The sequence below is a fragment of the Pipistrellus kuhlii genome, unplaced genomic scaffold, assembly GCF_014108245.1.
Source record: "Pipistrellus kuhlii isolate mPipKuh1 unplaced genomic scaffold, mPipKuh1.p scaffold_m20_p_8, whole genome shotgun sequence".
Taxonomy (NCBI): Eukaryota; Metazoa; Chordata; class Mammalia; order Chiroptera; family Vespertilionidae; genus Pipistrellus; species Pipistrellus kuhlii.
In genome coordinates, this window is record NW_023425584.1 from 30,742,435 (window position 1) to 30,757,204 (window position 14,770).

General features: G+C 55.8%; 1 protein-coding gene across 1 annotated transcript in view; it reads left to right on the forward strand.

Annotated features, from left to right (window-relative positions):
* The window catches only part of FSTL4 (follistatin like 4), a 296,460-nt gene that overhangs the window by 258,798 nt on the left and 22,892 nt on the right, over window positions 1-14,770 (forward strand). The window contains exon 8 of the mRNA XM_036424598.2: window positions 8,893-9,013. Within this exon, the coding sequence (XP_036280491.1) occupies window positions 8,893-9,013 (121 nt within the window). The remainder of the gene's footprint in view (window positions 1-8,892; window positions 9,014-14,770) is intronic.

The window sequence follows — 14,770 nt, forward strand, 5'->3', positions numbered from 1 at the left end:
AGGAGTCTGGGGGGGGGGGGGGGGGGGGCTGGAGCCAGAACATGACAGGCTTGAATATTAACATAAAGGATCTTGGCTATTCCCACAGGCAGTGTGACTCATAGATTTTAAGTTGGGGAGTGACATTGTCAAATGTCTGTTTGACCATGAGCCCCTTCCAGCCTAAGATGAAACATGCACCCAAGGGGGACTCCAAATAAGTGGGACCCAAAAATGGGAGGAACCCTGCTCCTGCGCTGGGAGGTGTGAGAGGAGAGGGGTTAGGGGTCTTCTCCCCAGTAGAGCATTCAGTGGGGGCAGTGCCCCAGGCTCCCGGTAGTTCAGGCCGGACCTGGTGTGCCTCCTGAGGCTGCCTGAGCCACCCACCCCTTTGCAGGAGGCCCCAGCTGCATGAAGGACCCCTGCCTCAGCCACACCAGGAAAAACATTGCCCCCAGCAGAGCAGCATCAGAGACCGAGAGTTCAAGGCCCAGAGACAGGCGCTCCCGGCAGAAGGTGCAGCCAGGGGCACCCGGTGGCCACTGACAGTAGGTCTCTGGATGGTGCCGCCTCCTCCTGTTTGTTCCACCAGAAATCAATAGTCTCTACTCCCACACCTATGCAAGCTAACAAAGGCCGCCTGTGCTGTGTTTGCTTCCCGGCCAGCTGCCGCTGGTTTCCTCACTGAGGCAGTCACGGGTCTGGCAAGGCCACGGCACCTCCCATGACACCTCCCAGAGTTGGAGCCCAAGCTCGAGGCTGCTGTCCAGGAGTGGGCCTGAGCTGGCGCCTGACGGAGGACAGACGCTCACCCCACTGTGGCCCGCAGGCAATGGCCCTGGCCCCGCTCTGCGCAGACAGCACGGTGTCAGGTGTACAGGGCACTCCGTCCCAGGGCCTCAGCCATCCCCATGGGCTTAGCCTATCGTCAGGAAGAATTCTGCCTTAGGATCTACTGAGACACCTGTCACTGCAGGCACCAAAGCAGAAAAGGACCAGTTGGGTAGCCTGGAGGACTCTCCCAGCCCTGAAGTCAGTCAGACAGCCTGAAACAAGGAGTGTGCTTGGGATGCAGGAGCCTCGCGCATAAGCCAGGAACACCCCGATCCCACTCAGGCACCCACTTTTTCATCTGGACCACAGAGCCCTGACTTTCCCCCAGAGCTGCCCCTGCTGCCCCTGTCTCCTGAGGGCTCAGAGCCCTACTTTGGGGACCAGGGTGGGGGCCCATCTCAGAGGCAGACCCATAGGCCTCTCCCCTACCCTGGCCTCCAAGCTAGGAGTTCTGGGAGTCTCAGGGGAGAGGCTGCCTCACTTCCTGCAAAAACTGAGCATGCAATCTGTGCTGGGCCTCAGTCCTCCATCCAGACCAGAGGTACAGCAGCCGCTCAGGGTGGAGTGAAATGACTGTCCCCAAACCCAGTTGCACATCCTGCCTCAGCAATGTCACCTGCCCTCCCTCATAACTGCCTTTCTCACTGTCCCTCACGATGCTCTGGGACAGGAGAGCTGCCCGTGAGGAGAACAGGAGCAGGGAGAGGATATCCCAATAGCTGGCCAGCTGAACCCCTGCCGCTGTCTCCACCCTCAGTCCAGGCAGCTCCACGTCCAGGGGCCTGAGGCCATGCTGCTTTGTGCAGGAGAAGCGTCTCAGGTAGTGCTCACCGAAACTCCAGGAGGCAAGGGGGGTACGTAACTCACGGGGCCTGGAGCTTGCCAGGCCTGCAGCCAGCTGCACGCCCAGCCGGCGCTCCCTGTGTGCCTCTCTCTGGGGACATGACCCGCAGCGCCCAGCCTTGCCAAGGCCTCACCCTGGGGCCAGCGGGGCTGCCTCCTGCTCCAGCAGTGACTATGGCAGTGCCCAGGCCCCTGGGGATGGGTCCCCGCAGATACAGCCCCTGTGTCTCAGTAACCTCTGACCTCTCCCCCACCAGGAGGGGAGCAGAAGGCCGAGACCTGCACCTGGGATATTCTCAGGGAGAAGCAACATGTTTCTATTGTATTCTTTAAAAGAAAAAGAAAAAAAAAAAAGGCCTACAACAAACCCAGTATATTTCAAATGACTTGAAAGAGCCGCTCTTTTTTTATTGGGTTTTTTTTCATCTTTCACCAAATCTTGCTTTCTGGGGCTTTCCGATGTCGGCGGGCGGAGCTCAGTAATAAAGGCAGGAAAACAAAACCCTTCAGAGGAAAGTGTTCGCGGCAGTGTTTGAAGGATGTGTTAAAGGCTTGCTTTCTTCCCAGGCCTAAACGGTGTAAAAGCAGGAACAAATAGCTCTAATGAAGCATGTGCTCACAGCCAGCTCCTCTTTGGAAGTGAATTAGTAAAGAGACCAAAGAGAATGATTTAGGAGCTCATGACTCATTTAATTTTTATTGTCTTTATATGAGCCAGTCATGAGTCCATTGTAAAGAGATGAGAGGCGTTTGATCAGCGTGGAGAGCTGTTTGCAACACGATAGACAGTAGATGTGGGTTCTACATTAAAATAATCTCATTAAACACTTGGGTACATTTTGTTTTAAAACCTTGGAAAACACTGTATTGAAACATTCAAAGGCTCTGCCAGCTCTCTCTGGCCGGTGTCCGGCTGCAGGTGACCTCCTGGTCCCTTAGAACGTTGGGTGAGCCGAAACCGGTTTGGCTCAGTGGTAGAGCATCAGTCTGCGGACTGAAAGGTCCCGAGTTCGATTCCGGTCAAGGGCATGTACTTTGGTTGCAGGCACATCTCCAGCTGGGGGTGTGCAAGAGGCAGCTGGTTGATGTTTCTCTCTCATCGATGTTTCTAGCTCTCCATCTCTCTCCCTTCTTCTCTGTAAAAAATCGATAAAATATATTTAAAAAAAAAAAAAAAAAAAGAAAGAAAGAAAAAGAACCTTGGGTGAGTTCAAGCCACTGGGAACGCTGGCCAGGCCCGTGGTCCCCCAGTGCAGCTCCTGGAGAGGGCTCTGCTCCTCCAGGTACCTCCGCTGGCCTTGGCTTTCTCAGTGGCTCCCTCAGGGCCACCGCTCTTCCCTCTGTCACTGGCTTCAAGGCTTCCCCTGTGCCCAGTGACCACTTCTGGCCCCATCTCAAAGGTACAGGGTCCCTCAGGAAAGCTGTGATCCAGCTCCGATATCCTGAATGCAGAGCCCCGGGCCATCCTGAGCACCTGCCAGGCTGGCTGTCCTCCCCGACCCCAGCAGGACAGTCCACATGCAGCCTGCTTTGGGGCTTTCCCTGCTGCAAACAGCATTGCAGTAAGCATCCTTATACACACCTCTGTGCACGTTTGCATAAGTAGGTCTGTTCTTCGAAGTAGAAAGACTGCAGATAGGGTGGGCATGTTTTGGGTTCTTTGTTCGTTTATTTATTTGTAATATATTTTTTAATTTATTTCAGAGAGGAAGAGAGAGGGGGAGAGAGATAGAAACACCAATGATGAAAGAGAAGCATTGATGAGCTGCCTCCTGCCTGCCCACCCCCCACTGGGGACCAAGCCCCAAACCTGGGCATGTGCCCTGACTGTTTTTTGACGGATGTTGTCAAATCTTCCTCCAAAAGGCCCACACGAAGTTACACTCCCTCCAACAGTGTGTAAGAGTTTTAAACACCGTATCAGGAGAAATTTCTTGATTGCAAGCCTTCCCGGTCTCTGAAATGAGCTGTGGGAGGAAATTTAATTAAATCCTCCCTGGAGTGATTCAAGGGCAGCGTGAATGGCAGCCGCTGTTGTTGTGAGTGTGGTCCAGCTTAGAGAAGCTGGTGCCCTCAGTGAGGCCCTCTCCGCCTGGAGCTCATGATCCATCTCTGAGGGCGTGTTGCACTTTGCCCAGATGCAGGCAGCAGGCTCCAGCGGCCTGAGTCCCTCCTCCACCCCAGCTGGTCGTGCGGAGCTGATGGGCTAACCATCCAAAGCTCTGTTCAGGGACTCAAGCCTGCACCTCGGGCCCACGAGCTGCCACTCCCCACACGATGCTCTGGAGACCTGGCCGGTGAAGAGGCGTCTGCCCTCTGGCCTCTGAGGACACGCTGGGGCTCAGAACTGTCTCGGACGTGAGCCTTCTGCTGCAGGTGCCCAGACGCCTGTGCGTCCTCGGGCACTCGAGTTTGTTCCCAGGGCAATTGCTCAGTATTCACACTTGGCACTCAGCTGGGTCACAGTTGCCCTGTTTGAATTTTGGTGCCAACTACAAAGTCAGAGACAGCATTCCATGCAAGGCCACCCTCACTCTGGCAAGTCTGGAGACTTCCCAAAGCTGCCTTCCAAGCCCACCATTTGCTGGAAGGACTCACAGAACTCTCTGAGGGCCGTCACACTCGTGGTGACCGTTCATTACAGGGAAAGACTACAGACTAAGATCTGCCGAGGGGGGACACCCCTGGGCAGAGTCCAAGGGGTCCACCTCTGAGCTCCCGTTGTCCCCTCCCCTGGAGTCATGGACATGGTACTGTCCTAGCATCGGCGTGTGACAGAGTCCTGCCAGCCAGGGGAACTCACACAAGCCTGGTATCCTGGGGTCACTCATATGCCCACATGGCTGACCACTGGTATCCAGACCCTGGGGAGGCAAAACCAATGCCACTTGGCCAAACACACAACACACACACACACACACACATACACACACACACACACATACACACACACACACACACACACACACACACACACACGGTTAGACTGTCCGGTGGAGAAAGCTCCCAGGCCAACAAAGGGAGCTGGGGTCCCAGACCAGACCTCTCTTCAGGTGATGTTACTTCACCACCCTTCCCCTCGGGGCTCCCCAAGAGATAGCACATGTGGCTGGCACACCTCCATTCATTCAGCAAATACTAATTGAGCACCACGTGTGCACCACTCTGGCAAGTCTGGAGACTTCGCATTACTGAGACCTGACTCCCATGCATCACTATGACAACATCCCTCATCTCGCCATGCCATACCGTGGGGACCAGAGAGCGCTGCCCAGGAAGATGAAGTGCCTCCCCTGGACGCTCAGTCATGGGGAGACTGGCCTCAGACACCCATCAGCCAGCAGCCGCACGCTCCCTGCATTCCCGGGAAAGCCGGGAGCCTCCCCAGGGCCTGCTCTCGTGCCTCTGGCTCCCTCTCCTGGGCCTGGAGATGGGCAGGAGGACAGACCCAATGAAAGCGACTGTCCATGGCCTGCCATGGGGACTCGGCAGCTACTCAGGGGTCATTTCCAGCTGCAGGGACTTTCTAAAGAGGACTCCGGGCAAGAGGGCTGGTTCTGCAGAGTGGCAAGTCTGTCCTCCCAGGGCCTGGGAAGAAGTGATCTGAGTGTGGATCAGAGTGGTCAGGTGTAGAGGGCCAGTGGGTTGGAATGAGCGTGTGTGTGCTCAGGTTTACTGTGTGTGTCCACATGGGGGTTTGTGTGTGCCCACCAAGGATGCATCTGGTCCTTGCTTGCGTGAATGCAGATATCTCTGAGGACCGGCCATCGTCAAGGAGCTGCTATTGCTCGATGATTGGGTCCATGGTGCTCAAATGTTTGTGCAGGTGGGAAGCTCCGGTTCGTATAATTCTGGGGAGCAGAACTGAACCAGCATGGAGGCAAAGACCCCCTCCTTCACTCCAGCTTCCCCAAAGAGAGCCAGGGTGCTCCAGAGAAGGGCACCGGGTTGGAAAAGCTCTAAAAAACTGTTTCTAAGCTGAGTTTTAACGTGTAGCCTTGACAGTATCATTAACCCAAACTCTGAAACCACGCTGCAGTCCTGTGCTTAGCACCCAGTCACTCAGCATTCAGCACGGATGGCTCCTTTTCGCATTACTGAGACCTGACTCCCATGCATCACTATGACAACATCCCTCATCTCGCCTCTGCTTAAATATAGTTTAATACGTAAGCCTCATTTAATCACTTTCTTTATTAAGGGCAGATACTTAGAAAATAGCTTTTTAAAAGGCAAAAACCAAGTCTTTAAGTAAAATTGTCTCTTTCCCAAAGATGGATGTGCATCAATACAAAGAATGGTCTAATCTGGCATCTGTTTATTGCTAGAAAAAACCTTGATTTTGCTAATACATTTCTATGTACCAGAACAAAAAAAAAGCCATCCATAAAAAGACAATTACAGAGATGCAATCAAGCACTGATGGCAGCGTGCAGGCATATCTCAGAGAGCATGCAGGAGAGCGGGGATTGCAGGTTCAGTTTTATGTAGCTTCTTATAAATCAATTTTTAAAGTCATTTCCTCACATCTAATGAGGTAAATTTGATTTCTGTAGTCAGTATTCACGTTCCAGAAAACAATATGCACTTTGTTCTTTAATTACACGGTGCCTATTATTTTAGCCCAGAGACATTACTTTATTACAGAGCCAGGTTCTTCCCAGAGCCCAAATCACGGGCTGGTAACGAGTGAGGTGCTCGAAGCGGAGCCCGATGCCTCCCGCAGCCCCGCGCGTCCTTGAAGAGCTGACGCACGCCCCTCGGCACCCGAGTGTGCCTCCGCTCCGCCCGGGAGCAGCGAGAAGCGGACAGAGGTTACAGGGCTTTGTTAGGGGCTCGCCAGAAGTCACCCTCTCGTGGAATCTGGGGTGGGCTCACATGCATGTGCTCTCTCAATTCTGCCTCCAGCTCCGAGTGGAGCCTTCTCTCCAGTCAGTATCAGTGGGCCCTGGCCTGAGGCATGCAGCATGAAGAATGAGACAGGGCGGGAGGTGGGGTGAGATGGAGCCCAGGTCTCTGCCTTCCGGCCCAGACCACCTCGTTTTAACCCTTATGACTGGCCACATTTGGGTGGATGGGACGGCAGGAGGTGGGCTCCTCAGTGGTCAAACCCAAGGAGCCAGAAGGCAGTCCCTGCAAGAATCCTAGCTCACACTGCCCAGCCCGCTCAGCGATGCCGGTCCTGCATGAGGTGCTGGAACCGCCAGATGAGGCGTGAGGGGCTCCCCAGGTGGCGCTGCACCCAGCTTCCCAGCCCACTTTCAAGATGCCACCCCACCACAGGACGCCAGCAAAATATATTTCCCTCCAGGTTTAGGTTTTGACACAGGCGATAGCTTAGACCAGAAATACGTCAGCCCCAGAACTGACTCACCATGAACTTTTCATAAGCAACTCAGGTATGAACCCTTTGTGGCTCTGTTATGACACAGGACAGTCAGCTCTCCAGTGTTTTATTTTTATTATTGAAGCTTCCGCAGAGTGATGGGCATGGGGCTTTTTGAAGCAGAGCAAGCATTTCCGGGAAACGCAGGCTCCCAGAGCGCTCTTCAGGGCGCTACTCCCCTGGGGGCACTGGCTGCATGCGTCCCCCACCTCACCCTCCCTCTCTGCCCTAACGGGGCCTCGTTCTGAGCCCGAGCTCCCTCACTGGGCCAGTTCATTGGCCAGAAAGCATCTTTAAAGAACTCGGGAGGGTTGTGGCCGGGCCCTCTGAAGTGGGAGCAAGACAGAGGGTCAGCGTTTCGAGGAGCAGGAGCTGCCATGTGGCTGCCCTTGGACAACCCTGGTGCCCACTGCCTGTGGCCTCTGCTCCTCCTGCCACAGATTGCTTTTGCGGAAAAGCCGGGGAAATGGCAGGAGGGACGGGTGGTGTTGGCTCCTGGGAGTCAAGAGGAGTTATTCTGTTAATAATGATGAGAAGAGTAACATCCCACGTATGTCACACTCCCCACAATAAAAAACGTATGCCCAGACACTTTCCCGCCCCACTTCCCACACCCGTGAGGCAGGCAGGGCACAGCGTGCAGGTGCAGGCGCCCGTGCCAGAGGGACGAGGGAGCGTGTGGTCCATGGCGGGGTTCAAGCTAAACCCTGAGTCTCTGGGTCCCAACCCTGGGCCCTTCACTTCACAACCCGCACAGCACAGCCCTGCTTCTAACCAGTGAGCCAAGCCCTCCTCAGTCCCCTCAGCTCTGAGAACCACATCTCCGAGATGCCTGGTAGCTAAAGCCAAACCGGGTAGTTCTGTCTCCCAGCCTGTCTGCAGTTGGGCTGGCCCGGCCAGCATTGCGCCTGGTTCTGCTGGAGAGAACACGGCTGACCGAAAGGGCCCTGGGCGAGTGCTTGTGCCCAGGCGCTCACAGGGGCCTCTGACCAGCCAGCAGCCCTTCCCTCCACCCCTCCCCTACACACTAGCCCAATGGGAACCCCATTGTGAGCTGCAGAGCCACAGGGACAAGGCTTACTGAGCATATCCCATGGACCACACACTCACACACACACACACTCAGTCACACCTGCATCAGCCCTCCTGGCTCTCTTGTGCCCTGCCCTTTGTTGTTTGCCCCATTTTCCTGAGAGTCTTACGTCGCTCCTCTGGGTTTCCCAGGCCTCTGCAAGCTGCCTGAAATTATTTTGGTACCAAGGTGGCATCTAAACCCGTGGTGAGCAAAGCCCAGCCCACAGGCCAAATCCGCCTATTTATTAACATGAAATGTCGTTGGAATATAGTGACACTGCTTGATTTATGTATCGCTATGGCTGTTTTTATGTCACAAGGCAGGACTGAGTAGTTGACAGGAACTCTGCGGCCCACAAAGCCAAAACTATTGCGATCTGGCCCTTTAAGGAAAAGTTTGCTAAACGAGGCGCCCTCCTCAAACAGGTGGGCAGGAGCCAGGGAACCAGCCAATAACAGCAGGGCAGGTGAGCCCAGTGGAAACTGAGAGGGAGCAGGAAGCGTGCTGGGGAAGGGTTCAATCGCAGCCTCCCTGGGAAGGTGAGCAAGGCCTTACGTGGATAGACGGCTCTGGGACAGCAGGACAGTGGGACAGCGATGCAGGTCCTGCTGCCCCAGCCTGGCAGCCCCACAGGCAGCTCTGCCGAGCACGGGGACGGGCGGGAAGGAAGTCTCAGAGCCGCAGCATTTCTGTTTCCCTGGGAAACGGGGAGCCTGCCCGCCCTGCCCAAGCTTCTCAAAGAGAGGCCAACCGCGCTGCCTTCCTCGCCCCGCAGGATTTCGGCGAGGACAACTCCCTCTACATCACCAAGGTGACCACCGTCCACATGGGCAACTACACCTGCCACGCCGCGGGCCACGAGGAGCTGTTCCAGACCCACGTCCTGCAGGTGAATGGTTAGTAAATGGCTCGTGCATGTCGTCCCCTCAAAGCGTTCCCCAGATGCTGCTCAGAACCCTCCCTCTCCTGCAGTCTGATTCTTAAAGAAGCATCTGACCCCAAGCCCCCAGCTCTCTCCTAAGCAAAGGGGAGCAACGGGAAAAGGGCAACGTCCGCCAACAGATTTTGGTGTCTGGCTTCACCCGAAGCCCTCTCTGAGGTGCGAGGGGGGAGTCCCGAGGCGCGTCACCCTCCGCAGCTGAGGCCTCAGGTGACAGGGCAATGGCCGGCTGCTGTGTATGGTCCTGGCTCCAGAGAAGCAGACACTGAAACCCACTGTCGCTTCAGGCAGTGCGGACCCATGTCACTTCCCCAATGGGAGGCACTGGTTCCTCAGCAGCTGGTCCCATCTCCCTCCCTCAGAGGCTCCACCAACCTCAGCTGGGGCCCAGCCCAGCTCATACCTGGGCAGGCCTGGGAGGCTCTGTGCTCCCCCAGCTCCCGCCCCCTCTCTCTCTTCCCCTCCCCTCACCCCCCTGCCATGCTTGCGAGGACTCCTGGGACCAGGAAGAAATAACCCCTCCGGGAACAGCAGCAAGTGGCAGCAGCCATGCTTTCTGAGCACTTGCTCCGGCCAGTCCTGTGCTTACGTACACGTCACATGGACGCTCCCAGTTGGTATATTTAACCCACGTGTGGATGAGCCTCTAGGCGAGGTCACTTGCCTGTGGGGCCACACCACGGGCAGTCATGTTCTAGACCCAGGGCTTGTGCTCTGACCCCAACCTGGCCACGCCAGTCATCAGAACAAGCGAGCCACTGTCTCCCCAGTGCTGGGGCGGCTCAGCACCCTGGGGAAATCAGACCCGCCCAGCCAGACCCAGCTGGGCCTCATTCCCATCACCCAGCAGGTCTGAGCGGGAGTGTGCGCGGCAGGGAATGGAGGCATAGTGTCACTGTAGAAGCTCAAGTGGGCCCCACACCCTGTGAGCCAGCTGGTGTTCAGTTCTGCTCTGAGATAAAGTGAGCAAGATGTCAAGAACGAGGTCCAATGTTGCTTACCTCTGGGATCCATGGTAACAAGCCACTTAAGGACAACTGGGTGAGCTCAGTTTGCCTGTGCATTTACCCTATAAGTTGTGTTATACTCATATGTGCTAAGCTGTATTTTATTAATATCTCCCTTGAGCTGGGAGACAATCCTTTTGGGGTTTGTGGCTGTGCAGTTGGCTTGAATCTAGGCCTACGATGAAATCTCTGGCTTTCACCAGAATAACCCAGGGCAGTGGTCGGCAAACCCTGGCTCTCGAACCATATGCGGCTCTTTGGCCCCTTGAGTGTGGCTCTTCCACAAAATGCCACGTGCGGGCGCGTGCACACAGTGCGATTGAAACTTCGTGGCCCATGCACAAAAGTCAGTTTTCAGCTCTCAGAGGAAATTTCAGTCTTACTGTTGCTATTTGGCTCTGCTGACTAATGAGTTTGCCGACCACTGACCCAGGGTTATTATAACACCTGCCTAGGGAGCCAGCCCAGCTGATGTGCGGGGGGCAGCAGTGTCTGGGCCTCTCCCCGGCAGGGCCAGGACTTGTGCTCCACGGTGAGAAGAGGGCTTTCCGGTCTGACACAGGCGCCAGTGAATGCACAGCACTGCGCTGGGGAAGGTGTGGCTGCAGAAGGACGCCCCATGGTTTAACCGCCTGGGTCCCTGGGGTCCTCAGACAAGCCTAGAAAAGGGAAATCCATCAATATTCCCAGATCCTCAGCTCAGCCCTTTCTTCCTGCCCAAGAATCAAGGGCACCAAGAGGGGGCTTGAGCCTTGTCCTCCTTGCCATATTTTCCGGCGTATAAGACGACCCCTAATTTTACAATTAAAACATAGGTTTAGGCCTATATTCACATGTTCTGTACACTGTGTTCTAGTAAAAAGCCTGCTCAGATTGGCCACAGTCAGAGAGGCGGTCTATTAAAAAAAGAACTGGTGTTGCCTCGGAAGTGGGGGGTAGTCTTACACAGCGAATATAGGCCTAAACCTATGTTTTAACTGTAAAATTAGGGGGTCATCTTATACGCCGGAAAATAGGGTACTCCCCTCAAAGCAGGTCTGTGAGGAAGGATGGGAGCCACCTGCCGTCACTCACAGGTGGGCCTGGGTTTCTAGCGGAGACGGTGGTCTCACATGCCTTCCTGCAGTAAGTGGCCATGCCATGACGCTAGGAGGGCCTTCTGCCCCAAGTCCCCCAGAATTCTGAGGCTGAGCTCGGGATGTGGAGGAGCCGGTTCTTCCCACCCTGTGCCAAATCCACAGCCAATCCCAGGCCCACACACACCTGGGGTGGCGCTGGACTCCAAGGGGAGAAGAGGCTCCTCCCACCAGGTGGGAGTGGACTGTCCACCTGGCACTGGGGAGGGCTCTGCTCCCCTCCCTCTTCCCCCTCTCCTCACAGCCCCGCCAGCCCAGCCGGTGCTCATCTCCTCGGAAGCGGCCGCTCCCTGGCGCTGGGGGAGTCTAAACAGCAAAACCTCCCCACAGAGCTCCCAAGAGAGGCCGTTTGAGATGCATGCTCTGCCCCAACCTGGCCATGCCAGCCATCAGAACAACAGGCCACTGTCTCCCCGCAGTGCTGTGCGGGTCAGCACCCTGGGGACTGGACAGAGCTGGCTTGAATTAAGGGAAACGCCGTATTAAAGAAACGACGCTTCTGTATGGCTGCATGGGCTGCACACTGGGGGGGACAGGGGACAGGACCCCCGCCTCGTTCATCTCTGCCCCAGTGTTGAGCTTAGACCTGATCAGAAACAGCTGGCCTGGCGAGAATCTGATGAAGGACCCCTGGCAGTGACATAAGGCCCAGTCCCTGCCCCAGCGTGACAGGAGCTGGGGGACTGCATGGCTGGTGTCATCAGCTCTGGGTGGGGCTGAGCAGGTCACTGTGCACACTCTCCATGCTGTTCGGGTTCCCAGGAGGCTCGCAGAGGTGGGGGCCTGGGGAGCTTTGCGGGTTGTGGCCTGGTGCCAGCAAGTAGCGTCCAGGCAGGAGGACCTGGGAGTCTGAGAGGCACTGCTGGTGCTCAGGACACGCGGAGCACTGCGTTTCTAAGGAGCCCCCGAGGAAGGGGTGGAAGACGGCAACATCCACCTGTGGGACTTGTTCCTTTCCACCACCCGAAGCTTGAAAGATGGCCCTGAGCAGCTTGGGTAGAATTCGGTGCCATTGCCCAGCAGGGCTGCTGGGGGTCCCTTTGGGTGCCCAGCAGGTGGCCGGTGGCTTACTCTGAGGCAGTGCTCGGCGGAGAGAGTGATGTTCTGTGTCTGATCCTCCAGCTGGGATTGCCTCAGGAGGAAGACAGGAAGGGGAGGAGGATGAAAGGAGGAGATGGGGGCGGGGTTCAGAAGATTCCACCGGAGCAGCTGATATTTGTGTGTGGCCTGTGCGCCCATGAGACAGAGCTGCTCCTCCTGGGAGCAGGAGCTGGATTGGCATGGGGTGGACCCAAGCTGCCAGCACCTCTGTCACAGGGTCAAGACATGAACTCTGAGCCAGACAGACCTAGTGCAGGTACTTCCTTGACATGCAATCTTGGGCTAGTAAACTTACCTGTAAAATGGGAATAATAACAGCACCTCCTGCCTCATAGGCCTGATGAGCTATGATATATGGAAAAGCCTGATACAGATAAGAGTTCCAAGTCCCTGGTAGGAGAAGATATGAGGGAGATTTGGGGTTATCTCAAGCCATATTTTACTGTAATTGGGTGGACACAGGTCTGAGTTAGCGGCTCCTCAAAGACCCTCAAACCCATTATGCAGATGGGAAAATTAAGTCCCCAAAGGGGAAGTAAAATATAGACTTCTTCTCCCTGGAGCTGCCTCACTCCCTGGTGGCAAGAGCAGGACCCCCCCCGTACGGGCTGGGCCACCACCTTCTGAAGTTCTCCCTCCCTGACTCGGCCTTGACCTGGGTGGCTAAAGGAATCCCTCCTGGGAAACTGCTGCCTCTCTGATTATTAGTATTGCTTCCCATAGACCAGCCTCCCAGAGATGAGGCCCAAACACTGACATGATTTATAACTTCATGCAAACCTCCCGCGCTGCTTTCATCAGGAGCAAGAGCTCCAGACATAAATGATTAATTCATTAAATTAAAAACACCCTTGACCTCCCCACCGTTCAGACAAGTAGAGATTCATCCCCCCAAAACGCAATAATCATCTCCCGCCTCCGCGGGCTTCTCCCACGTGGTGCTTCCGCGAACGTGCCTCTCACTTGGGACACATCTGTGCTCCTTCCACCCCGGGAGTGGCCGATGCGTCCAAAGAACGGCCTTCGTGTCACGTATTCCGACGTTGTCACTGGAAGGCTCGGCAAGTTTTTTTTTTTTAAATGAAGTTGTTTACACAGGACATATTAATCTCAAATGATTTTTAGTGCACAAATTACACAAAAGAAGCGGGGAGATCGGGGCCCAAAAAAACAAAACCAGCCGGGCCCTTGCCTTGCTGCTGGCAGAGAGCTGATCCCCCTTGGGGTGGGGCAAAGGGGCGGGCAGGATGCTTTCTCCGCGGCAGGACCCTTCTGCCAGGGCCCCGTCCACGGGGGCTCCCGGGCACCAGGTCTCTGATGCCTCCTGCCCAGGGCTCTCCTCGGACTCTGCCAGTCCTGGCCGGAGGCTGGGCCCAGCTTCTGCCCGCGGTGAACAGGTGCTGGCTCTGTGGCGCCTCATCACACGTGAAGGGGACGGTTTGGTCCTGGAGGCAGTGGTGAGCTCCCACCAAAACGACAGGTTATTATTATTTTTTTAACATCCTTGTGCTGGTTTTCCCCTCGGCAGGTGGTCAGGTCAAGGCAAGATGAGCTGCTCAGTGGAGCTCCTAGGTTGCCAGGGGGCCTCAGACTATCCGCAGATCCCCTTTCCACTGCTGCCCTGGCTGTGCTTCCGTTTCCTCTCCACCAATCCTTCCGGGAAAATAGGGGAGGCCTCGCCACCCAGAGAGGGGCAACGGCAGCCACCTGTCCCCTGAGTCCACCCTCCACACATATAGACACATGCATGCACTCCCGCACGGTGAGCTGGTCCTGCCCGCCTTCACACACACACACACACACACACACACACACACACACACACACACACACACACACACACACGCTCCAGCCCCGCGAACGCTTCTCGCTTCCCCAACGTGGGGCCTCCAGGCTCTCTGCCACTCACTGTTCCCTCCCTGAGAATGCTCCCCCTCGCCCCCCGCTTTGCTGCCACCTCCCCCTTATCTCTCAGATCTCAGTGTCATCACTCTGTTCATTCCGCAAAGACGTACCGAGTTTCTGTTACACGCCACTCACCGGCGGAGCGCTAGAAGCATCGCCGTGAACACACCAAACTCTCTGCCCTCATGTATGTGCCAAAGGGCAAAAGGCACTAAGGAGGAATTTTTTTAAAAGCAGGGATAAGGCGAGCCAGGTAAAAGGTGGGGCTTTTAGATAGGGTGGCAGTGAAGGCCTACTGATACCGAATGGAGGGGAGTGCTTGACCCAGAAAGCGGGCATCTGTGGGCAGCGCAGGAGAAGGGCTGGGCACAGGGACCTGTTCGTGTTCCCTTCAGCTATCTCCCCGGAGCCACACAACCCTGTCTCTCCTCGGTGTCAGGGTCACCAAAGGAGGAATGCGCGAGGCCAAAGGGGTGAGGGATTATAAATGTATTAGGTCATCTGGACACCAGATGGGCTGAGCCCCAAAATGGCCCCAGCACCCAAAGACGGGAGTCGGAGGTT